The sequence below is a fragment of the Daktulosphaira vitifoliae genome, unplaced genomic scaffold (genome assembly GCF_025091365.1).
Source record: "Daktulosphaira vitifoliae isolate Bord-2020 unplaced genomic scaffold, ASM2509136v1 Scaffold_2, whole genome shotgun sequence".
In the NCBI taxonomy this organism is placed as follows: domain Eukaryota; kingdom Metazoa; phylum Arthropoda; class Insecta; order Hemiptera; family Phylloxeridae; genus Daktulosphaira; species Daktulosphaira vitifoliae.
In genome coordinates, this window is record NW_026099573.1 from 32,804,679 (window position 1) to 32,826,645 (window position 21,967).

The following is a 21,967-nucleotide window of genomic DNA, read 5'->3' on the forward strand; positions in this document are numbered from 1 at the left end:
CAGTTTACATTTTTGACCAAGACACTTAAAGATATTATTTTTAAAAATGTATAGAGAAAAAATCGTCAAAGAGTATGGTTCCTAGGATAATTTTATGAATAAAAGATAACACTAAACATTATGGTAAACGTATAGTTGGATCTGAACTAGTTAAGCTCAATTTTATATATGATGCACTAAAACACGATTTAAGGGGATGTCCTCATTCCATCAAATATGCATGTAGATGGTATTAGTTTTCAAAGTTGCCTGATGTGAATTAAATATGGTGTCCTGTACCTTATTATCTGTATCACAGTCTCAGACTATAAGTTTTATTAATGAATATTTATTAATTATTTAGTAAAATTTAGATGAATCTAAAGACAAGCGGTATTTTTTTAAAAACAACAAGAAAAACAAATAAACGTTTTTTATAACAATTTGTATGGAAGTAGATATCAATTTACTTGTTGGAAGAAATGTCTTTCATATATGATAGATATTATACAGGGTGTTCAGTAAGTTAGGAAACAGTTAAATTGTTACAAACAATGAGTACAATAGAAATTCGTTTCCTTATTTACTGAACACCCTGTATACTAATTGAAACCTTAGCCTTCACCCATACATATACATATACATAATTTTACATTTATTTAGAATTCTTAAGGGCAAACAATTTAACAAGAAAGCGTGAAATAAGTTTATTTAGTGACCCAAAATCTAATTATGTTTAAACTCAAATCCTCTCTTTATAATATTTATTATTTTTTGTAGTGTTGGATATTATACTTGCCGTGTGTAATTGTATATTGTCATTAACTTATAATTGCTGTAATACCGTCCTACAATACATTTTAAATATTTGGTGATAGATTAGAAAGCAAATATTAAACTGCCAACTTAATATTATTCGTGCTTGAGACAAACAATCATGACCTATTTAGTATATTCCAAAGTGCAAATACATTCCCGATGACTTGAAAATCTGTAGTATTATTAAACAATGCTAAAACCACATCACAGTTGCGTGCTGCCTCATAAACTAGATTTATTAGTATGTTTATTCTCATTCGCATGAAATACATGGTGATTAATGAAATATAAGAAACTCATTTTCTCCGAAACTATTGAGAATTTTGAATTTCTGTAAAGAAAACAAAATATTATGTTCAAATAACTTTATATGTAGTTAAATTATTTATTTTTAAAGAAATAAGGTGGATGCAGTTCTTACTTGTGTACGTATACTCCGCCCGCGACACACGCCCACTCAATATATTAAAATCCTAGTAACTCGATGAATATCTGTCTTAAAATTTTTATCGACTTATCAACATTTTTGACAAGAAAATAGCTAAAAATGACTATTGCGAAGAAAATAATGAAATTATTTTTATTTTTTTCTTATAAATAATAAAAAATATTCATTAAACTAACTAAGACTAAGAAGGCAATAATTATTTTTAAAAAATTTCCAACAAAATGATAAATGAATCAAAAGTTATACATAAGCGTTGTCAATTAGGTCTGACACATTCTGTACAACATACAGGTGTTTCGTATTTATACACAGTTTATATATAGAAATGGTGATTTTTTCATCATAACCCACTCAATTATATACAGAATAAATATAATTTAAATATTTTTTTTGGTTATCTTTAGTAACACATTTTTCTTGAATTATTAACTAATTCAATATTCGCAGGTACACAGCATTTCTAAACACTGATAATAAGGCACATTGTTGTGAGTTTATAAATACACTAACTGGCAATACAGAAAGTATATCTTGATATTCATAATTGACAATAATCACTCCGTGTCTGTGACAGCAATGTTAAAAAAATTATTAGCTACCTGTATTTGTAATTCCTCGTGTATTATACATGCATATTAACTCGAAAATTTGAAACTTTAAAAGTTTAAATCTAATAAACTAATAATATTATATTAAAAATTTATATGTCATTTACTATTACATTAAAAACTCAAAAATTTTATTAAATTCAAAATATGTGTTCCCATTAAAAAAATCACTCTACATTTATATATAGAACTCTATATATATATTTAACTGTAAAATTGATTGATTGAAAATATTTTCAATCAAAAGAACAAAAAAGTAATAAAAATAATCCAGATATGTGATAAAAAAAAACGAGGTAGATTATCTTCTCAAAGTAAATTTCTACCAAGTATAGTAAGTTCAAAACAGTCGTATTATTAAGAGTTTGACTAATGGAAGCTTAGACCTCAAAGATAGCAAGCTCAGTTATTTAAATAATTAAAACAGGAAGTCCTTAGAGTTCTTTCAAAAACAGTGTTATTCACGTTAAATTTACTTCCATAATGACAAAACAAAAAACACTCATTTGGGGCTACTAAAGCGTATAGCCTATATCCTAGTAGATCCGACCACTACTTTTCCCTTGTGGAATTCCGGTGTTATACATCACCAACCAATCCCACATTTTCCTGCTCCAGCGCATTTTTGACAGGTTCTGGTATCTTTCGATTTTATTTTCATTTGTCAATATTTTTAATCAAGTCAGAACTTTTCCCGTCAGGATTCCCATCACCTTTGTACAGTGTACGTCAAGCCCTTCTTGACAGTAACAATATACCAGTTACACAAGTAGACAAAACCTTTTACGATATGACAAGCGAGGGTGTAGATACCTTTTTCGAGAGAACGAAATAATTCAAATCATTAATATGCAAGCGGACGTTCTTTTGACAATGGAAACGGAAACGACAAACAAAACCCTTTCGCCAAAAACAACCGTAGACCTATAGATAACCACTATTATATCCGAACGAAAGATTAGTCACAACAATGTCGTAAACCTACATGCGCTTCTCATTAATTGTCATCATTCTCTTGGCTACGGCTTAATAACTTTGCCGAGTGTTTAGAAATATTTTTCTTTGGTCACCGTGTATTAGTACAAATGTATCAAAAAACATTTGAGAAAAAACGATTGCTGTATAAAAACCAGGAAAGCACGCTCGAAATAAATGTCTAGGATTAATGAAGACGGTATTTATCCGTTGATCTAGAGTAATAATTGGCTTTAAAACTTTATGCCATGCGTTAAGGATCTAAGCACGTGCTCCTATTAATATATTGCACAACGCTATTATAGCCGTTATATATCTGTCTAGGCTCGAGGCGGGCGTGTTATCAATATATTATTATCTGCCAGTAGTTACTTTACTGTTTATAAGCATAAAAATGTAGATGTATGCGTGCTTATTTGTTTAATAATATGTTTCAAACTAATTTATTATGATAAATTATAGTGCGAGCATACATTATCTTTAATCAATAATAACATTACGATATATGTATATGCGTTTTAAGTAGCAACACTTCAAATATTTATACAGTGCAAAATAATCAACTTTGGAAATAAATTTAATATAATATTTTGCGTTACTAGTTGGTATTTTAGTAAGGTTTTTTTTTTTTTTTTTTTTTTAATTATCAGGACGATACTCAAAAATCTTACTGCTTGCGAGCGATGATGAATTATGACCAAAATTGAATCGTATCCTCTACTTTATGAAAATAATAACCAACTTTCTTTTAGTATTGATCGGACTTGGTACTTTGTATTTTTCGAAATGGCTCCTGAGATATAATTTCACGTTGACATGTTAACAAGCCATTACTAATCGTTTTTTTGAATAATCGCCTTTTATTAAAGTTTTATTATATGCTTTTGTTTTTAATAAATGAAAAATTAAATCTCATAAAACTTGTGGATGAGTAATGATATAATGGCTATGTTATGTTACTTCCTTTGAAGTATAAAAATTCACGGAAGTTTTCAAACATTTAATCCTTGCTAAATTAAAATTGTTTAAAAGAAAAAAAGGTTAAATAATTTTCCGCTATCATTTTCTATAGATTGTTCTCAAGTGTATGTATATTTTCTTCTCTTCTCTTCTCGGACAAAACGTTTGAGTAACGACTAATTAATATAATGGTACACTTGTCTATTTAACATTCATATGATTGTACACATAGACACATGCACGCACACACTATATTTATTAACCGGCTCGAAGTAAAATAGCTACATCATTTGTGGAACCGTATTATATTATATTAAATTAATATAAAAACTTAACCTAATAAGGCAAGATTTTTTCATTTACTTATTCATTCTCACATTATCACACATATGAGAGTTTTCTTTACTGTGATGAAATTATTGGAATACAATTAATAAAAATGAAATAAAATATATTCCTGTATGGGCAAATACACATGTTTTATAATTACATCGTTTTTGGTTATTACATGTATTAAAAAAAAACAAAAAGTAGAAAAAACAGATTTTTCGTGTCTAAATTACTTTTATATACATATACTGACTGTTCATTTATCATGAACTACTTAATTAATCGAAAAGTAAAAAATATTAATAATTTTTTTATTTCTTTCTTTTAGTTAAATGTTTCTCTCAATTTTTCAATTATTAAGTTTTTTTTTATGTTCATCTTTTATACCTGATAAGGGTGTTAACTTTAACTTTTTAAATAGCAATCCCACTAATTAAGTAACTTATTAACTAGATAATGACCTAATTAGGAAAAACACTGGTCGATAACAACTTTTGGATCCGTATTTCGGATGTTATTGACATATTTGTATTTATGGAAAATGGAAAAAGCAATTTAATACAAGTTTTATTTCAATAGACTACATTAAATTGCAGAATATTAACATAAGTTTCAACGCACTAGCAAATTATTCAAACAGTGTGTAAATTTTTAAAATTTAATTATAGGAAGTAACTTTGCTATTTAATGTGATGCAAAAAATAATATCAAAAAAATACTAATTACAATGCTTAAGTTATTATCATAATAAAAATCCTACTTAAATGTGTTCATGTTTTTATAATTAATTCGTTAGTATTGTGTTTTATTGGTCAAAAATACATATATATGGTATGCCCGAGTATGTATGTGTATAGGGTTTTTATTGCATTTCATAGAGTTACATGTTCGAAATGTAGGTATTCGTGTAAAGTAACCATAATCGAGCCTGAGAATAATATGTATGACGTTTCGGTAGTGATTTTTCTGTTAATGTTGGCTTAGACTACCCTTGTTATTTCTTACAAAATCAACGCCTCTTTTTTTATTTTGAGTTTGGCTCTGAGCATATTGTATGAAGTTTAGTTAGAGTGAAAGGCGTTTTAGAGAAATTTATGTCGTATAAGTGCATAATATTAAGCAGCTCAACTTCTAGTTTAATGAATCTACCTGAAACTAAACATTTTAAGGCTATTGTTCTATACTATTTGTAATTAAATGTATTTACAAGAAAAGCGTATATGTTCCTCTATTCGTTTTTTTTTTTTAATATTTTAAGTACAAAATTGCTTTTGACAAGGATGCTGCTGTTATAAAAATATTTTTAAAAATCACCTAAAAACACGTGTCTTTAAAAAATTACATACCGTTTTTCTTTGTGAGAAGACTATAGTATTGTATTCTGAGTCCTCCTGACATAGTTACCAACACAATACACGTACTTTTAGCGGTAACCATACCAAACTTAAAATATACTGCAATAAATTACATATAATTATCCTTCAAAAATGATTTGTTCCATTTTCTAACTAACAAAAGAAGGATTTTTATTTATTAATAATATATGTTATACACTGTTAACAATATATATTGTAATTGCGACCAATCTAACCTTCATAATCAGATAATAACCGCTTTCTAATAAAGTGTGGTTGATTTGTTTACTTTATATAAATATCATAAATTTATGTTTTTCGTAAATGTTTTGCCTAATAAATGCATTTTTACTATTATGTTTTAGTTAATCAAATAAGTTTAGTTACTCAGATAAAGAATGTCTAAACAATTCATAGATAATCTTAATACACTATAGACTACAGGACACATTAATTTTCAAGTACTCTGTTCTTATGAATAATATAATGTATATTAGGCTTGTTCCTATAATATTCTTTTAATTTAAATTAACACCATATATATAGTTACACTTAAATAATTCTAGAAAGAAAATCTATTGGATAGTTAATATGGAGGGGTGGGGATATTGATATATAAGTCCTAGGGAAAATGTGATAAAGTGAAGTATTTTTTTGTTAGGGTGTAAAGGTTTTCTACGCAACATTTTATATTCATATTTTTGATGTTACCGAACAATTTGATCACGTAGTAATATTTAGTTGTGCCTAATAGAAATACTCATTTCATACTATTAAAATAAAAAAAGTGATACATATATTTTTCACTGACTACAAACAAAATAATTGTTTTAACCACACTCAGGTAGGGAATTTTCACAAAAATGATTACTCATCAAAGAATAAAGTTAATTAAATTTCTAAAATAATAATTATGTTTCAGTAAAAAAATTTTAATGAATCCTAATTACTTTTTAGGAGTATTAAATTTAATGTAAAAATTATACTGTGTTTATTATTTAAAATTTTAAGAAATATTTTTTTTTGGTTTTTAAAATTACAAAAACTACTTGAATTGCGAAACGAGTATGGAATACTTACTTTTGTCTATGATTAGGGCGTACCTGTGTAATTGTAAAACTTTATAATAATATATTTCCATTTCACTAAAAGGAATCGTGCGTGCGTCTGATTTTAATGTCCTAACTACTTTCAAACTGCTCTTTTTAGAACTGTATGCGTCCTACACAGATTACTGATTTCACTTAACACTTAAAAGTTTTCATTGCTTAAGATGCTTATTTATGTAAAAAAGAGTAATGTGTTAATCAAAATATGCATAATGCTGTACACAGGCTAATTTCGTATTTCAGTTTTAAGTTGCAGTGTTGCTAAATAATGTTACATTGGAAGGAAATGACATATTATGATATTAATGTTTGTTTTGGTGTATGGAAGTAATACAACTTCAGAGAATCTTTATTGTACTTATCGTAGTTTAACAAGAAATAAATAATGAAAATTGACTTAGTGTTTTAACAACATAGAAATGGCTAACTTTTTAACCGGTAATAAATGTTCATGGTATTTCTAAACTACTGGGAACTTGGTAGTCGTCGGTCAAGTCCCGCGGTTTCTTGCAAAAGTCTTTATCATTTGTTTCTATAAATTGTTTTACCCATTGGAGCTTTTCAACCTGTTTTTGTGCTTCGTTTAAGTTTGTAGTTAACGTTAACACGTGCTTTTTCATTTGTTCTTCGATCTACGATTAAGTTCATATAAAAAGGTATTGATTTTGTGTCAAAGAAAGAACAATACTTACGTTATCACGTCTTTTATATTCACAACAAGTCATTGCTCGCGTTTCAGCCAATTGTTGTTCTAACTTGTGTATTTCTTCTATAGACTTAGCTCTCTGGCATTCAGCAAAATCTTTGATTTTCGTCACCTGTATGGCAGCCTCTTGTCTGACCGTGTCTAAGTGTTCCTTCAACTGCAACGCATAGTGAGTGCGCTCCTTATATTGTTGCTTGTTTATGCTTAAAGCATCTTCTAAAGTCATCACCGTGGCTCTAGGAAATAATGATACGAGGCCCGTTATAATATTATTTCTACGGAAACAATGTTCAAACAACAGAATTGTTTGAAAAACTCATTAATCTTGAAGAACCTAAATAATTAATTCCTGTATATATTTTACATACGTAGTACTGAATATCGCGTAACAAGTTTTTAGTTAGACTTATATGTATGTTTTCAAATAAAAGTTTAGTAATGAGTATGCCCTACGTGGAAATACTAATAATAATATAAATATATGACAAGTGAATCCTATTTATACATGAACAATACGCCTTATTGGGTATCGTTCTGTACTTCCTGAGAACTTTTTTAAGAGATAATGTATTTTTATTAACCCTATTTATACAAAAAGTAACATGTTTGGTGCTATCCACTTAAAAATATCCTTTAAACTTTGTAATTCTATGGACGTATTTGAGAATAATTTAAAGGGAACTTGTTTTTTACACTGTTCATGATCGAAATATACAACTTACTACGTCATGAATTATTGATGCTTTTATTGGAGTTGACATCGTGTTAACTTTTGTGTAGTTTATTAATATAAAATTTTATGTATTCTGCCTTGGATAGGTAAATAATTTCGACAACAAATATATATTTACAAATAAAATATAAATAAAAGTAATGGAATTTTTTATTAAACAAATCTCATATGATGCAAATACGGTTGGTAATTATCATTGTAATAAAAAAAAATATATCTTCTAAAGTTATTGGTTTTGATTGGATTAAATGCTGAAAAGTTTATAAAAATGCGATAAAAAAATGTTGATTCCTTTAATATTCTAATTTATTCTTAATTGGCGCAATAATGTATTGCATTTAAAATAGCTAATTAATGACTAATATACAGTGTATTATATATAAGGTGTTCAGTATGTAATGAAACAAGTTTCCATTGTTCTCATTGTTTATAGCAATTGATATATTTTCATACTTACTAAACACTCTATATAAATATAAATATTTACACTATATAATTGGTTGTAATTTTTTTGTTTAGTCATAAAAATTAACTTAAAAACTAAAATATCGATTTTAAAGAAGTTTTGCGGCACAAGTGAATTCAATAAATTATCATCAGTGATCCATAATTTATAGTATAATAAAATGTCGAATTTTTTTTTTATTATAAGATATAAATATTGTGATGCTAAAAAATACGCATTTACAAATGTATGGAATAATAATTTTACTTTTGGGTTGGGTGTAGTTCATTATGTCCCACTAACTTTATTGCATTTTTTATTTATAAATGTCATAAATTTTATTACAGTAAATGAGGATAAACAACAAACAAATCTTTGAACAATGAATAATTAGGTTATAACAATGGTATTTCATCATGCCTTAATTTTATTCCCGTCAATTTTTAACTCCATAATTGAAATACGTAAAGTAAATGTAATTTGACCATAAATAAGAATAAATTATTCATTTTTATCTAGCTGTCGATAACAATCAATTTTACCCACCGATAAGTATAATGTAAACTTTTATTGAACATTTTTTTAAAATATAGTCTTTATTCTTAGAAGTAATACCACGGTTATTACGTTTCATGTAAATAAAGTAAGAGATAAGGTATTATACTGAGTTATTCGCAAAGAAACCTTAAAATGTTCTAGTACTGAAGTTCAAGTTAGCCATTGTCTTAGAAAACAGTATTCATTATCAGTTATATTATGTAATCGATATTATTTTAAGCCTATTTAATTAAGTGTAATGATTTATTACTGAAATTTTATTTATGAAATAAAATTAATAAATATTTATTTTACTTGAGATCACTCCCATTAAAATAAATGTAAGCAATATAAGGCATTTTAAACATTAGGGGCGAACCATTGGGAAATATTTATAATCATAAACCCATTTGGATGTATGTTGAAAACATTTTTACTTGTACGAATGTTGGAATACTTTAAATGCTTCAAGTGAAGTAAGTGGAGATTATTGAAATATATAAGTATTGTAATACTCAAAAAAAAAAATTAAATTATTAAAAAGTGAATTTTTTAAAATTGTACAAATAGTAATTTCCCTAATACTTCCAAATTTATTCGCACGCTCTTTAAGCTCTTCACCAATTACCATAACGATAACCATATTTTATTTCTTTAATATTTTTTTGTGACTACATTATTTTATACCACAAATCTTAAAAAATAATAATAATATGTTTATGTACACATTATCAAATTTAATTTAAAAAAACCTCCATATACTCTATATATAGCTCTAAATATTAATTCATCATTTTGTAAAAATCAGTTGTTCAAAAATAAATTCTGAATTTTAAATTATTTGAACTAAGGTAATAATTTGTGTAAATAATTAGTAGGATTATTATACGTACTTCAGTTGCCTGTTTTCTTCTTCAAGTTTTTTGTACTTTTCAACATTTAATGAGTAGTCTTCCGTATCAGCAGCTTTTTTCTAACATTTGAATATAACTTGTTAGACATAATAAGAAAAAAATATTTCATACTTTTACGTAATGTTTACCAAGGAAGTTATTTCACTGGCATAATGATCTCGTTCTTTTTCAACCATCTCTTTTAAACTTCTTTCTTTTTCTAATTCAGCCTGTGAAGCAGCCAAAGCACCTGGTAAGGTTTTCACTTCTTTGAGACATTTGTTAAACTGTTCCTAAAGAAAATTTACCATTAATAACTAAAAATATTAAAATAATTTGGACACTTCAAATTAGTCACAAATTGTAAGTTAAAACATTATTATTTTTGATTATTTTTTCATAATATGATCATAACATATAAACTTTATTTTTTTTTGCATAAAAAATCAAATAATAAATCTCTTTCGATCAATTCTATGACATTCGATTACACTTCTTCATGATTGACGTTAGGCATTATTCACGATGAATTCTTTGAGGGTTCAAGCAGCGTAAATTAAATCGATTTATTTCTCAAGGGCCTATGCTAATAGAAAGTTGTCCTTTCAATCAAAAATAGTATGCTTTTTTATATTTAGTTATTTAAAAGTAGTTATTCGTTAAATAAATTGAAATTTCGTTATATAATTGGATAAAAACATTTTTATATAAGCTGAATAAATTATAAAATACTTTAATTTGATCAATTTTCTTTAAATAACTTATTTGCCTTCTGATGTTTATTTTTTAAGGGAATTCAAGTTTTAATTATTAAAATAACTTATGCTTTATTAAATAAATATCAATATTAACAAATTTCTTTTTTTTAGAAAAAATGTCCAAAATATTCTTTTGAGATTACTAATATTATCTAAAAAATTTACGTTTCTTTAAAATACATATGTGATAGATAAGCATCTGGATTTTAAAACTATTTGTACATTTAAAAAGTATTTTTGGTATTTACTCTTTATTTTTCATAAAACTTCGAACAATATTTTCAAGATTTTAGGAACCTTTTTTCACATAGATTTTTTCTTACCTGTATTTTAGAGATATGAAAGTAGTAAAAAGTAGCATTTTTCAGAGTTAGAGTATGTTTAAATAGTACGCAATGGAATTTCTGTAATTTAAAACTTTAAATTTCTATAAAGAATTTTTTTGACCCGTTATTTGATCGTCTAATCAAAGGAATTAACAGGATTGACCTTAGAGATTATTTTTGTAATAAATTTTGATGACTCAAATACCTTAATGAGTAAAAATGTACACAATTTATTTTAAAAATGTCTATCACTACAATGACGACTTTGATGAACGTTTTGGGGAGTATTACACCTTCCCATCACACTATTCTATGATATCGCCCATGGGGATAGAATATTTTAAGGTTTCTAAAAAATATTTGCAAGTTGTAGTAATAAATAATAATCTGTAATAAGTAAGAGTTTTCGTAAGAGCTTCAAAAGTTTACGAGTTTTCCGAAAGTTTAGGTTAAAAATCTGATTTTAGGCTATTTAAACCTCACCACTTTTTTGTTTTAAAAACTTATGACAAGTTTCGAAACTTTTTTACAAAATCCTTAATTTTTCGAAAAAGTCACAATATTCTATAAGTAGACAACAACAAAAAAAAGTCTAATTACTCAAATATTCGGTTATTTATCTTTGAAATTCTAAGTTTTATTAGTAAATCTTTTTACAATTATTTTAATTTACTCATCTAATTAAATAATTGATTTTCTGTAAAATTCTTACATATAACATTCTAAAATGTGTTTGAACGTATAATTGTACTACATTGTGAAATAAAAATGTATTTGGAATGTAGGTTTGTACTTAGATGATTCCCACATATTGATTTTGCCTTAATATTATTAGTTACAAAAATGGACTGTTACTACGTTAAATGATTCGAAAAAACACCAAAAGAAATACTGAAAAAAATGCATTAAAAAGCTTACTTTCATACGATTGAGTTCAGCTTCCAGTTCTGTTGATATCGTTTTTTTCTCTTTACACAACATTTCAATTCTGAGTTTTTGTTCTTCGTTTGTTTGAAGTACCGCTAAGTACTATGAAAAAAAAGTGTAGTAACTAATACATCAGATTATGGTTATTGTAAGAAAAATTGAAAAGTATTTCGGTCAGTAATTACGATTTCAAGTAATATTTATCTATATTTTTGAACGTAATAAATTTCAATGGCATAAATTATTTTTTATCGTTTATTATACTTTTATTGTTGAAAACTTTATTATTTGTTCTATGTATATGTAATTTATATTTGAATACATTCTAATATAATAATGTATAATGCATGTTATTTTAAGTAATTTTTCATTTGAAATCGCCTAAGATCAATGGTCGTATTTATTTTCTTCTTAAAAACTAATATAGTATTTATGGTAATTTAAATGTTAAAAGTCAAATTTTTGTCAACTTTAAAATTTTTTGATGAATCTAAAAATAATTTACTTCAAATTTGTTAGTCCTGAGTGGATGAATAATTAGATTGAGTTTAATATGATATATTAACTATGAAGATCCTATGTCATACAAAAGCAGTAGAATAATTTAAAGGTATACGGGGTTTTACATTTATCATGAATCACTTAATTAATCGAAGTATAATAATAATATCAACAATTTTTTATTGGTTTATTTTTGGGTACACATTTTATTCAATCTATCAGTCATGTAGTATTTTTTATGTTCATCATTTATGCCTTATACGGGTGATTACTTTAATATTGCAAATAGGAACATATAAGGGATGGAATAGATCTAACTGACAACTCTTATAACTTTTGACTTAATAATCATTTCATTTTAATTTTTTTTGAACAATTTTTCATTCTTACATAATGTTAAAATCATTATTTTTTATTTTTTCATAACTTCAAAATAGCAATTGTTTTAAAGCTCATCTTGCAATAAATTTTGATAGATCAATAACAACATTAGGATAAGTACTTATTGAGCTAGAAATATTTTAATACATAGAGTGGGATTGTATCATTTTATTATAAGTAAATTTTCAACCTCACTCTATCTCTAACCTAGGTATAAAAACGTTAATAAATTCTAAAATATTGGTTCAAAAGTTCTTGTTGATCAGCCAATTTCTTAATTATATCATTATCAAATAAATAGCTAGTTAATTATGTATGCTGAAAAATTAAAGTTCATACTCTAATAAGATATGAAGGATGAATATAAAAAATACTTCATGACTGATAGATTGAGAATAATATTTAACTTAAAGAAACCAATAAAATATTTTTGATATTTTTATATTTCGATTAATTAAGTGGTCTAAATCATTCTGTATATTAAATGCTTGAATTAATAAGTAAATTATACTTAAATTTAACAATTCACCTTTTTTTAAATCGAGAAAATCTACGTTCTAACATGACTTAGCAGGCATTTTTAATTAAAATTTACAGAGTGTACAATACATATTAGAACAAATAATTAGTTTTACACACGACGTAATGACTTGTTTTTAAAGCTTATTTGAAATCTTACAATGATTTAGAATTATTATTAAAAGTTTATTAATAATATGAAATTTTAATTGTAAGATTTGACATTATTTATGTTTCAATTGTCAGGATATAGTTTTTACCTTAGATTTTTTGTCCTCCAATTCAGTTAGATGATAATCCAAAACCATTTGGAGGTTTGTTTTATCATCATTAGTTACTTGTAATTGATGTTTTAGATTTTCAATTATATACTTATTATTTGAATGCTCTAATTCTGGATCCTTCAGTAAAGTTTATAAAACTAGTAAAAATTTATCTGTTCGAAAATTTTATTAGATATTTTGTTATATTTACCACTGATTTTGCTGAATTTAACTCAAACAATTTTTGTTCAAGTTGAGTCACCTGTATTTTACTCATATTTAGACGTTCTTCATAAGTCTCATAGTCATGCTTTACACGAGCAAGTTCTTGCCGCAAGTCCATGATTTCGGCTGTTTTAGCACTATTGTACATTAAATGTTCTATATAATTGTCGAAAACTCCTTAAACGACACTTACTCATTTTCTGCTGATAATTTCGCATTAACTTCGGTTAAATGTTTAAGTTTCAAACTACACTGTACGTCGTCTTCCGACAATCCTACGCAATTCTGTTAAATACCAAAAATCAACTTAACCGTTACTAATTAAACTTTGAACGTTTTACTAGTTTTCACTGACCGCACATCGAGTATCAGATATATTTAACACTTTCCTGGCTAGTTCTATTTGACAACGATCACGATTAACTTCTTTCAGTTCACAACGCAAACGATCGATCTCGTTCATAAGTGTTTGCATTTTTGATTTATATTTTGCCTATAATGTTGTTTCATTGTAAAAATAATTTCGTTTAGATAATTTAAAACTTTACTTTTTCCTTGTTTTCTTCATCTTCGTCATCAGCATTTTCTCCGCACTCGAACATTGGGAACTGTATATAATGATAATTATTTAATTAAGTATCTATTCGAATTACCTACTAATTCAGTATATATTTTGCAGCAAATCATTTGTAATTTTAAGTAATGTAATAATAGCATTTGCTACTGCTTATGGTAATAAATTATAGACATATTTACCTTGCTTCGCAATGCTTTTGACAAAACGAGTGTTCTTTCGTTCTAAAGTAAAAGGTAAACAGTTGTATTATGTATAAAGTTATGACAGATGAGATAATCTACATGGAATTACGAAGAGTGTAAGTGTAATAATCGTATTGCTTAACAAAACTTTTTACAACAAATTATTTTCCTTTATAGAAAAAATTACATCATTAATCAAAATGATTTACTTTCGTATTGTTTTAATTTTTACCTAATGTTAAAATTAAAGTTAGTTAAATTAATAATTAATCAATTAATTTCAATTAAAAGTGTTCTTTGAAAAATATACTTTAATACTGCCAAATAAAAATGAAATATATTAACTCAAAAAGTACAATCAACATTTTTAATACACAAATATATTTTTATAATCATTACTAATCAAGTCTGTATAGTGATGTCAGAATGCAATCAATCTCCGCTGTTGGTGAGATTATATAAAATATTGTTTATTGTACATAGCAATGTAGCCAGGAGAGATAAAGGGGACCCGATCTCCTATTGACATCAATAGTCATCCCTAAAACAAAATTTTGCAATTTCGTAGATTTTTTACGATGGCCTCCCATTATGAATTCCTGGCTACGAAGACAATTATCAAAAATTGCTCTTTATTCAACTATACGTTAAATAAACATTACTTTAAAGCTCTCAGTTTTGCTGTGTTACATCAGATTATATCAGCTTGAGATAACATTGGAAAAAAAATTTACTCTTCGTTATTATTAAAATTGTGTTCTAATTAGATAAAGCCTTAAATTCAATACATCTTACCGCGCAATTCAGCTTATTGAGTAGTTTACGGTTTTGTTGAAGAACTATTTTCATTTCACCTTTCATTAACATAAGTTCATCTCTAACATTTTCTCTTTCCAAATCTACCATTAACTTGTTTGTAGACTGGGTATTACATTTCGGTTGTTTTTCGACATTTGTAGTATCCTTGGGGCTACTACTAGTCACATCATTTGATCCTGAGCTGCATGAGCAATCCGATTCGTTTTCATTCTATCAATAAATATAAAGATGCCAAATTCGTACTGTTTTACTTTGATAAATAAATTGTATTAAATTAAATAATATAGTCTTACACTATCTGTTGACCAAGAACTTTGGTTTTGTATTAGTCGGTCACACATAAATAAATTATGCGGTGTCAGACCTTTTTCTAACTTAAACATTTCTGGTACAGAATCTGCTTTCTAAAAAATAAAATTATTGTATTAATAAATATTAATGGTATTAATTCTATAAATTATTTACCTAACCAAAATGACACATAAATTTCCAAACGATCTAACACTGATTTCATTTAAAAATTATAAATTTTAATATTATGTTCACTTAATGTTTTAACGATAAACGTTTAATGAAAAAATAAAAAATGTTCAAATATTTCTACATCATAATAATGTTGTAACTTTTTATAATTTAAATTCAGTTTATGACATGAGCACTTGATATTACATCGTTTGATGTGATTTAAACAAGACATAATAATTATTGTCTTGTTAAAGTAATTTTAAAATTATATCGTAAAGTGATCTGTTATGATTATTTAGTTGAACTCGTAAATAAAGTAAAATCTACAATTCTTCATGATTTTAATTTTTCTTTAAATAACATTAATGTTTATTAATTTATCTAAAATTCATATTTAATTTTTATACTATTCATGGTGTGTCAAATTTAGTTTAAAAATATGGTATTATAATATAATTGTAACTCATCTAAATTACTTGAGCAAAATAAAAAATAAAATTTTCTTCTTTAGTTTTGAAATGTGCTATATTTATGTAATATTATTTTTTAATTTAATTTGTTTATGCATGAATAAAACCTCACCACTAATTGAAAAAATGTTTTATTGTTTGTAAATATATCTTACTATTCCTCTAACTGCTGTCAATACATCTGTATTCGCGTTAACGTTTATGTATTTGCTCATGTTAATCTTGCGATATTCGAGATTTTTCAAATCAAAATTAACCATCTCAGCTAAGTTTAAAGTTTGTTTTACTGTGGTTCTATACTCACTACAAGTTTCTTCGAGGGATTTTTCAATGATACACATTTCGTTCTTCTCAGAATCAGATAAATTTTGTTTCTGTGAATATTGCAGGTCACTTATTAAAACAGGCCCAATGAAAATCTCCGGAGGGTACTCACGTTTTGTAGTGCTGTCAACTGTTTATTCAATCGTATGACAGTGTTAGCAATATCTACAGCCCTCTGGTCAGCGTTCCGTAAAGCTGACAACATCTCCTCAGGATCCAGATGAGAAGATCGAATTTCCATTTCAGCTCTACTCTCCTAGAACAGATATAAAACTTTACAAATTTTACCTTCCTATTTAAATTATGTAAATCGTAAACCACACCCTCAGTTTGCCTGGCATTCCATTGTTGTTAGCCATCCGAAATTACAATAACAATATTAAAAATTTTGTATAGTAAATTCTTTATGTCATTTGCTCATAAATATTTTACCTCTTAATTGCGATAGAACAACTAATAAAAAACTAATTTTCCTTAAATATCTTAAAAAATATGTGTAGTTTTTTTTTTAAAATAAACTAACGTTATATTTTCCATAACAGCGAAATAAAATATTTGCTATGGTTATAAAAAAGAAATAGTATGTCAGTACTTAAATAAATAAATATATGATTTTGCATGGAACATATGAACCTAGAAGATAATATCTTACCGATTAAAAAAAATGTTTAAAGAATTTGTTAGATAAATTTAATTTTGCTTAAATGTTTTCACCAATTTTACACATTTACGGCTATTACTTAGGATGTGTTTTTCACCTATCATTAGGGTTAAATATATATATCTAACTTCTAACAGATTTCTATGCATATTTTATAAAAAAAAAAAATATTTTAAAGCTACAAGAGTTCTTTATATTACATATTTTATGTTTACAAAATTAACTATCCAAACATTTGTTTATATATATTAACCGTTTACTTGAAACAGATATTTTTTATCTCAAAACAACTTCATTTGAACAATAATCAAGTTTATTGATATTAACTTTTTTCTTACAATAAACGTAAGGAGGAATATCAAAAACAATTTAATAGATCAGTAGGTTTATACGATTATATTTTTTTACAATGAATGATTATTTTAGTTTTAGCTATCAAAATAATACTGCATTGTAAAAAATAATGTTTTTCAAATGATTAATAAAAAAAAGAGTGAAGAATATTGGTGTTTATGCGAAAACACCAAACTGTTACTGCTGTTATGCAAAGAATCGTATTTGAATAATAAATATTTTTATATGCCTACTCAAGTAGCACATATTTACAGCATCTTTATTACACTTCAAGTGGTCAAAAAGAGTGAAGTGTGAAATTTTTGTATCATATGTTATATACTAGAATTTTCAAAGCAAAAAATGTTGTGAATAATGTACTAAATATGCAATTAATTTAAATAAATAGGATATTTAATTAGTTATACTTGAATAAATTAAACCCTGCATTAGAAATTAAAAAAAACATGTGGGTTTTTCATAAGTTGAATGCAGAATAGGAAATATTGGACATTGTATACGATTCATTTTGGCAATAATTCAAAACATTAAAATTGTTGACCGATTAATCTTACATTACTATGTAATTGGTCATGTTGGGTTTGTAATACTGTGATAAGTGTATTTGAGATACTATAATTAGGTTTTTGAATAAACCAGTCAACTACGTAAAGATTATTTTACATATAAATTTGACAAAAACGATAATTTGTTCATAAAATTAAATACTTCATTGCACCCTCCAAAATAAAAGTACTATTACTGAAGAATTAGAAATATTTAAAAATAAAACTCTAAAACAAACTTGATTTTTTTCAACTCCACAAAAAGATGTCCAAGACATTTCTGTTTTAAATACGCACGAAAAAATAAACAATATAAGAAAAAAAACTGCGAAATAACAAATTATTTGTTTGAATATATTTTCATATTAAGTTAATAAGATTACACCTTATTACTCAAATCTATTGGTCTATTGTTTATAATCGTTATCCAAAAGATTTGTTAAACATACGTTATCTGTATTTGAAGCTGACAACTTATATGTGTCAAAGGCCCAAACTCTTTTGCAAGTTCACCCATCTTTTATTTCCATATCTTTGATTTCATCTTTTCAAGGAAGATGTTTACCAAAGTTCATACGTTTGAATGTAGTAAGATAGTCATAATATGATGTCCATTTTCAGTGTTGTATTTAGCTTTAGTATGGCTCTTGATAAATTAAAAAAATGAGCCACTCGTCTTAAAAATGGTAGTAGTTATAAAAGTTTATACTCATTTCAGAATTTCACTTACTCAAGATTCCCACATCTATAACTTATATATTCATTAACATGATTTTTAAATAGACTCAGAATAGTGAATGTTAAAAAATACTTAAGTTAATCAAAATAAGGTTTTCTAAATTATTTAAAAAAAAATTTTTTTTATAATTATTAACTTAAGATTGCATCTTTATGGCTTTTATTTTACGGTATCATTGGAAGAATAATTGGTGGTAAAATTTTGATAAAATGAGATTAAAATTATAAAAAGGTTGTACGTTTTTTGTGGTTTAAGTTTTTTAGATAATATTATTGAATTTTGTAAAATTAAACTCGTCAAACGCATTGGATATTATTCAATGTAATTTTTAAATTACTATTTTAGTTGTATTGTTTTGCAATTATATTATTAGTACTATTTATAAACGGTTATATAAATATTTCTAATAAAGCAAAATGTTGGCTAATAACTAGCTGTTAATAGGTATTTTACTATTATACTACAAATTAAAAGAATATATATTGTTATTCCACGACAGTCTTTCAGAATAACTTGTTTGTTTGTCATTTTTAAATTTTTTTTTTAATCGAAAAATGTCAAATTTGTATTTCAATACATACTGTGTGAAGTGTCAAGAAAAAACAAAATGGCTCAACTCGCCTAAGCTGTGCTTGACCAGTAATCAAAAGTCTCTAATGCGTGGAAAGTGTGTTCAGTGTCAAAACGTTAAATGCACATTCGTTTCAAATAGATTTATTCGCAGAAAAAATAAGTAAGCACGTGAATAGTTTGTATTTCATCTACAAGAATTGACTTTATTTTTGCGTTTTTTGGTGCAGGAATATGCAAGTAGTAAACAGATTGAACCTGCGACAAAAGGGATCGGTAGTCCGCATTGCACGTCGCTGATAAATGAGCCGATACCAAATACTTACTTATGACCGTCATTATTAAATACATTGAACATAATATACAAATAATCTTAACAAATGTAATAGCCTGAAAACCGTTTGAATTATACGATCTCTATTTTTATATTATTCAATATTTAAATATCAAAATTAAATAGCATACAGAAAAAATTGCGCGGTTGACGCTTTTATTAATACTAAAATTTAGTATCAGTAAAAGTTAGTAGTTCCAGGTTATAAATATGATAGTTATTCATTTACTAAACATTAAAATAAAAATGTATTATTTTAATATAAAAAAACCCAGCACAGGGGTGTCGCGGCACAGTGGTGACGTGGTATAGTTGGGTCAAGTATAATGATATCTGACAGTGATTAAAATCACTATAAAAAAAAAACGCTTCGATGCTAATCTACAGATAGTGTTTAATTTTAAAAAATTGGTGGATTATTCCAAAAGCTATTTCCCCCGTTTACGGGGAACGAGGGAATTTTTTTCAATTATTGAGGGTAATGTCTTCGNAGTTATTGAGGGTAATGTCTTCAACTAGATACGATTTGTGATCTTTTGACATATTGTTCATCAAAATCGGTCCAGCGAGAGCTGAGATTGAGCGTTCACAGACACAAAAAAAAAAATAAAAAAATAAAAAAATAAAAAAAAAAACACATCATAGTAAAATTAATACCTTCTCAGCTTCGCATCGAAGCTAACATTTAAGCATTATATAAAAGTTTAATTTTACAATAAATTCAAATAAGGTTGGTCCGAATAATAACTTATATATTTTACGTCAAATCAGTTCAATTTTAAGTTTTTTTAACGTAGANATAAAAATAAAAAATAAAAAAATAAAAAAACACATAATAGTAAAATTAATAACTTCTCAGCTTCGCATCGAAGCTAACATTTAAGCATTATATAAAAGTTTAATTTTACATTAAATTCAAATAAGGTTGGTCCGAATAATAACTTATATATTTTACGTCAAATCAGTTCAATTTTAAGTTTTTTTAACGTAGAAAAGACGTGACGAAAGAACTATATGAGAAAGTCACGGTGTTCTTTAGCCGTCAATTCATATGACTAAAATTCCCTTTAACGACTGCCTAATAAAATAATATCAACATTACAGTAATACGAGTACACCACTATTTTAAACTTATATTCGATAAAACTATTAAACTATGACTGGTTTAAAATAAACTGCACTAGTGAAGTTATTGCTGTTGTGTTATACAAATAAATAAACAAATCTTTATCATTTGTATTCTATTACCAGGATTCCGGTTAAGTAGTTTTTTAAGAAGAATTGTTAATATATCTAGAATTATATAATATACAATTATATTTTGTGTCGCAAATATAAAAAAACTCAGCACAGGGGGATCGCGGCACAGTGGTGACGTGGCATAGTTGGATCAAGTATAATGATATCTGACAGTGATTAAAATCACTATAAAAATAAAACGCTTCGATGCAAATCTTTAGACACTGTTTAATTTTAAAAAATTGATGGACTATTCCAAAAGCTACATGATCTGCTAATTTCTTATTAATATCCTGATTAAGATAAAGTATGTCGAATGAAAAAGGGATTATTAAAAAATATTATTTCTCATAAAAAAATTATGTTGATCCATACACTTTTCAATAAGTTATATCATTATAAAGTTAAAAATGTAAAAAATAAAATCGAGAATTTTCACACAATAATAGCATTCGGTAGCCATTTTCACCGTGAAGACAAAATAAAGTCCGCAAATTTTTTTTTGCATAATAAAGTACAGTACATTAACTTTAATTTAAGATATATATAAAAGTATCAGACCTTCCGGAACATTTTCAAAAGTTAAGTTGAAAAACTTAATTTTTTGTGAAAAAGTTGTCATTTTAATTCCCCCTTTGTGGGTAGGTTAAGGGTTAAATTTATGAAAAAATATACAAAATGAAAGGTAATGATATTATGCATCTATTTAAAAAAGAATTATATTGATATGTTCATTTTTGAAAAAGTTATGGCACTTTTAAGTAAAAAAAATGGAAAAAATTTCGAAAATTAGCGATTTTTAAATTTGTAATTTTTTTGGAGGTTTCCCCCATTTACGGGGAACGAGGGAATTTTTTTCAATTTTTGAGGGTAATGTCTTCGACTAGATAC

The 21,967-nt window shown here is 26.2% G+C and overlaps 2 protein-coding genes across 4 annotated transcripts in view; one reads left to right on the forward strand and one right to left on the reverse strand.

The window, feature by feature from the left end:
• Nucleotides 1-21,967, forward strand: part of LOC126899861 (hemicentin-1-like) — a 151,450-nt gene that overhangs the window by 70,796 nt on the left and 58,687 nt on the right. The window lies entirely within an intron of this gene.
• LOC126899864 (227 kDa spindle- and centromere-associated protein-like) lies at nucleotides 6,940-17,069 on the reverse strand. The gene is made up of 15 exons (XM_050675096.1): nucleotides 16,747-17,069; nucleotides 16,466-16,684; nucleotides 15,669-15,779; nucleotides 15,352-15,585; nucleotides 14,554-14,595; nucleotides 14,346-14,405; nucleotides 14,153-14,290; nucleotides 13,991-14,082; nucleotides 13,784-13,934; nucleotides 13,570-13,710; nucleotides 11,900-12,010; nucleotides 10,047-10,190; nucleotides 9,898-9,977; nucleotides 7,276-7,525; nucleotides 6,940-7,215 (listed from the first exon to the last, which is right to left on the reverse strand). The coding sequence occupies exons 1-15, from the start codon at nucleotides 16,873-16,875 to the stop codon at nucleotides 7,033-7,035; spliced, it is 2,085 nt and encodes a 694-aa protein (XP_050531053.1). The 5' UTR covers nucleotides 16,876-17,069; the 3' UTR covers nucleotides 6,940-7,032.